Here is a 4190-nt window from a genome sequence, read left to right on the forward strand (position 1 = left end):
CCACTGACGCAGGTCGTTGTGCAGTCCTGCAGCTGCTGGTGGCAGGGGACAGCAGGGTGACAACTGAGATGGCAGCTCAGGTGTGTAACAGTCACAGAGAAGGGGCTTCAGCAGCCCATTGTCTTCACTCTCTCCCACTCAGCTTCTTCAGAGTGCAGCAGTCAGAACGTAACCTGATCGAGGATAAGAGTGAACAGCTTCATGTTACAGCAGATGGATCATTTCTGCCTTGGGATGGGAGGTTTTGGGGAATGAAAAGGTTGGCCTCTCCATTCTCTGGATCTGTCGTGAGCAGCAAAGTTCAAACAGACTTCGCCTTGACTCCGCTCTTGGAATACCAGAAACACGCAGGCGGCACAAGGCCAGTGTAAATAAATCGCACCTGACTCTGTGAGAGCCTCTTTGTGCCTTTACGGAGTGGGGTAATATAAACAGGCAGCGTTACAAGCAGAATGGACAGTACTTCCAGCATAAATATTTCCTGACCTTATGGGTCCCCTCTGGGAAATGAGCAGGGAGAGCATTAAAAAGGGCAGAGAGGAAAAGGGAGAAGGTCTGTGTCAATTCCCTGTTTCTGCTGGGAAGCATGGTGGAAAACTGATGTTACTCGGCCTCTAGAAGAATTCACTTGAAGATTGGGTGCAACTTGTAACCAGCTCTGTTTTGAGCAAGGTGACACTAGGTTGATGGAAGGCTCTTTCATTTTTGGAAGCCAAAAAGCTACATTTGATGATGATTAAGAGTGCTGGACATGATGTTGTGGAACCAGTCAAGGATTTCAGGGACAGCTTTATCACTTGTCCGCCAATTTACAGGAAGGCCACGACAGGTTAAATTGTTTGTCACCTCTGCCTGATGAGGGCATCACACATTGCCTGCCTGTTCTCCTTCTTGTCTGGTAAAACCCTGGACCCTCTCTGGAGCATCTTACTCTCTTCCTAACGAAGACTTCTGGCAATGCCATGCAGCAGGTTGACCTCAGTGTATTCTAGAACAAGTGGCTTGCAGCTGGGGGACCAGAGGGTGAAGTACTATTACAGAATCTTGCATATATACGACTATAACTGTAACAAATCTTATTATGCCATTAATTCATGAACTGCTGATCAACTTTTTTAAATGTGGAAATGATCAACCAAGTAATCTCTTGCAAAGCTGTCTTTTCCACCTACTTAAAAAAATCCTTAGAGTGATGCAGTGATAAGGAGAGGGTAGCAGAAATACTCTGTTGAAGAACTTGATCAACTTAGCACCGCTGTCTTTGGATAAATCTCCCTCACAGAGTTCTGCCAGAGCAAAGCCTTTCTTCCTCAGGGATTAAGCAGGTTTTAAAATGAGTATCAACAATCACTTGATGAGCTCCAAAAGGAAAGTTAGGAAATTTAGCTTATGCTACTGGCCTAAGTCAATAGTTTAATTATCACGTGCTAAACCAATTCATATAACCTTGATTTCCCTAAGAGAGCCTTATGGAGGTAATCTGAAATCTACTGTAGCATAATGCTCTTCAAGTTTTCTAGGAAAAACAAAATTGCCATTCAAATCTCATGCTTAACTGATTTTGTAAGGATTCAGCTTTATTTTGGCCACACAGTGCCACAGAGCATGACCTGGGTAGCTCCTTTCTTTGAAATCTTAGATCTGACCACTTTGGAAAAAGGTCCCTACCCTACCACTGGAAGTAGAGGTCTGGCCTGTTGAGGTGAATAGTTTAAAGAAGGTGTGGAGATCTTCCTAGTGAGAATCAGCATTGTGTTCTGCTTCAGGCAGGGAGCCCTCCAAAGCACATAACTGCTAAATTCAAAAAGTGCTGTGTTACCATCAGAATCCCAGCTTTTGGAGACTGGCGTTCTTGGGACAGAACAGTTATCTTGCTGAAATCTTCTGCCATGTGCCATTCTCATACTGGCCCAGGTCTGCATGTTGGTGGTTCAGAGCTGGCCAGCTGTTTGGTTCTGCCCTTGGATAAATCCTGTGTATCAGGAGTGGCTCAGGGATGCCTGCGGAGATAATTTATGTCTGTTTAGGTGTCCAAATTATGGAGGACGGTCCTTGTCTCCAGTATGGACAGCAGGCAGCTGAGAAGTTTCTATTGCAATGGACATGTGGACGATAGCATAGACAAAGAATAGGAGAAGGCATCCTGTGCTTATCTGATTTTTTTTCTATCTTTTAATATTAATGCCCATAATCTGGTCTACTAGAGACAAATGGATCATCCAGACTAAGTATGTGAAAACTGGCACAAGAGAATATACCGTGCTTTGCAGTAAGAGAAGTTTGCTCTGTTCTTTCTGAAATTATGCTTGACACAGCCTGAAGTTAGGGAGGTGTATGAGAAGCACCTCTTGCGTTGTGAGTGCTCAGAGCCGGGAAGCGAGGCTTTCCCTGCCTGCGGATAGATCGAAGCGTGAGCTGGCAGAAGCACTTATTGTAGTGGACCAGTGGATCTTAAAGAAGGAACTTTTCAGGCAAGTATGAGTATGTTTTCCCGTCTTGTTCTGAGTCACTTGTATTTTGATACTTTTAAAGTTAGACTTGCTAAAGCAGCACAGGAAAAAAAAACCACGCACAGAATGGAAGGGAAATAGACCTGAGCGTCACTTAGTGCAGTCTCTCTACTGGTTCATAACAAGGCATGCTCTAGGTGCTTCAAGGCTTTTGAAGAATTGCAACTTCCAGACCCCAGGTTAAATTAGTAGTATTCCACAATGTTGATTTCTTGTGAGATCTTTTAAGGTCCCTTGCTAAGCGTGAGCACATGGAGATCTCGGAGTGAGATAAATGTGTGATCATATTTCTTCTGCTGCTGTTAAAGGAGAGCTTGTTTTTATTGCTTTGATAACTGCTTTCCATGCTGTTTTTGCTTACAGGTTAGTATTGCTTGCCCAGAAAGGATGGAGCCAATCACAAAGGTGTCTCACATTCCACCGAGTCGATGGGCTCTAGTGTGTAGTTTATGCAAACTGAAAACTGGTGCTTGCATTCAGGTACGTATTTGTCCTCTGGTAACTCTCGAGTCTGCCTGAGAAGGGCAGTTGTGGTTTTGCATTTGGCTCTTCATGTGTTCAGAGATTCTTTACAGTGCAGCTGACCGTTGGACAGATGCCTACTTCTTCATAGCTGTTTGCTATTAAATTAATTCATCAGCCGAGTGATGTAGGAGTTAGTCTGAGTTGCCTTCTCTTGAATAAGGCTGAGCTATGTAAGGACTGCCGCTGTTGAGTCAGAGGTGGATAGAAAGGTTCTTCTGAACGCTGCTGGCAGACGAGAAAATACTAAATTGTGGGTGATACAGAATTGTAAGAGATCAGCAGGTATTTTTAAGAGTGCTTAGGAAATATGTTTTTGTAGGGATGGACTTTCATATAATTAAGATTTTTTTTCTGGTTTGTTGCTACTGTTAGTGATGGAGTGTTTTTGCCTTATTTTGTCTGTAGTGCTCTGTGAAAAGCTGTATCACTGCCTTTCATGTCACCTGTGCCTTTGAGCATAGCTTGGAGATGAAGACTATCCTGGATGATGGGGATGAGGTCAAGTTCAAGTCGTATTGTCTGAAGCACAGCAAGAACAAACAGAATTCGCTGCCTGATATTGACGAGCACCCCAAGAGTGTGCCAGACCAGAAGCAGACAGAGAGCGAGAAAACCAGTTTGCGAGCCCAGAAACTCCGAGAGCTGGAAGAAGAGTTTTACTCACTGGTTAAAGTGGAAGATGTTGCAGCAGAACTGGGCCTTCCTAAACTTGCTGTAGATTTCATCTACAATTACTGGAAATTAAAGCGAAAAAGTAACTTTAACAAACCATTGTTTCCTCCCAAGGAGGATGAAGAGAATGGCTTGGTGCAGCCGAAAGAAGACAGCATTCATACTCGCATGAGGATGTTCATGCATTTGAGGCAGGACCTGGAGAGGGTAAGAGTTTAACTGGTGTAAAGTTTTTTGTAAAACTGTTTGCAGGTGAGCAAGGTCTTTGTTCGTGGGCAGAAGTGGGAACGAGGGAAGCACAGGGAGGTGATTTTTTTTTTTTTTTTAATAGTTATTAAAACCAAGAAAAAGGTAAGGCCTTCAGCTCCAGTGTTTTTGGTGTGCTGCACTGCCTGCTGCAGAGACTTTCAAGAACGTCCCTTCTCAGTCCAGTAGAGAACCAGTGTGAAAGGAGTGCATCCTGGCTTGCTTATAGGTTATCCC

The 4190-nt window shown here is 44.0% G+C and overlaps 1 protein-coding gene across 1 annotated transcript in view; it reads left to right on the forward strand.

Annotated features, from left to right (window-relative positions):
- The window catches only part of LOC104507208 (protein Jade-3-like), a gene marked incomplete at its 3' end in the record, with an annotated part of 14343 nt that extends 10429 nt beyond the window's left edge, over positions 1-3914 (forward strand). The window contains exons 6-7 of the mRNA XM_010148416.1: positions 2874-2990; positions 3441-3914. Of these exons, the coding sequence (XP_010146718.1) occupies positions 2874-2990; positions 3441-3914 (591 nt within the window). The remainder of the gene's footprint in view (positions 1-2873; positions 2991-3440) is intronic.
- Between the last annotated feature and the right edge of the window lie 276 nt (positions 3915-4190).

This window comes from Eurypyga helias, unplaced genomic scaffold (assembly GCF_000690775.1).
Source record: "Eurypyga helias isolate BGI_N326 unplaced genomic scaffold, ASM69077v1 scaffold4113, whole genome shotgun sequence".
NCBI classification, from domain to species: Eukaryota; Metazoa; Chordata; class Aves; order Eurypygiformes; family Eurypygidae; genus Eurypyga; species Eurypyga helias.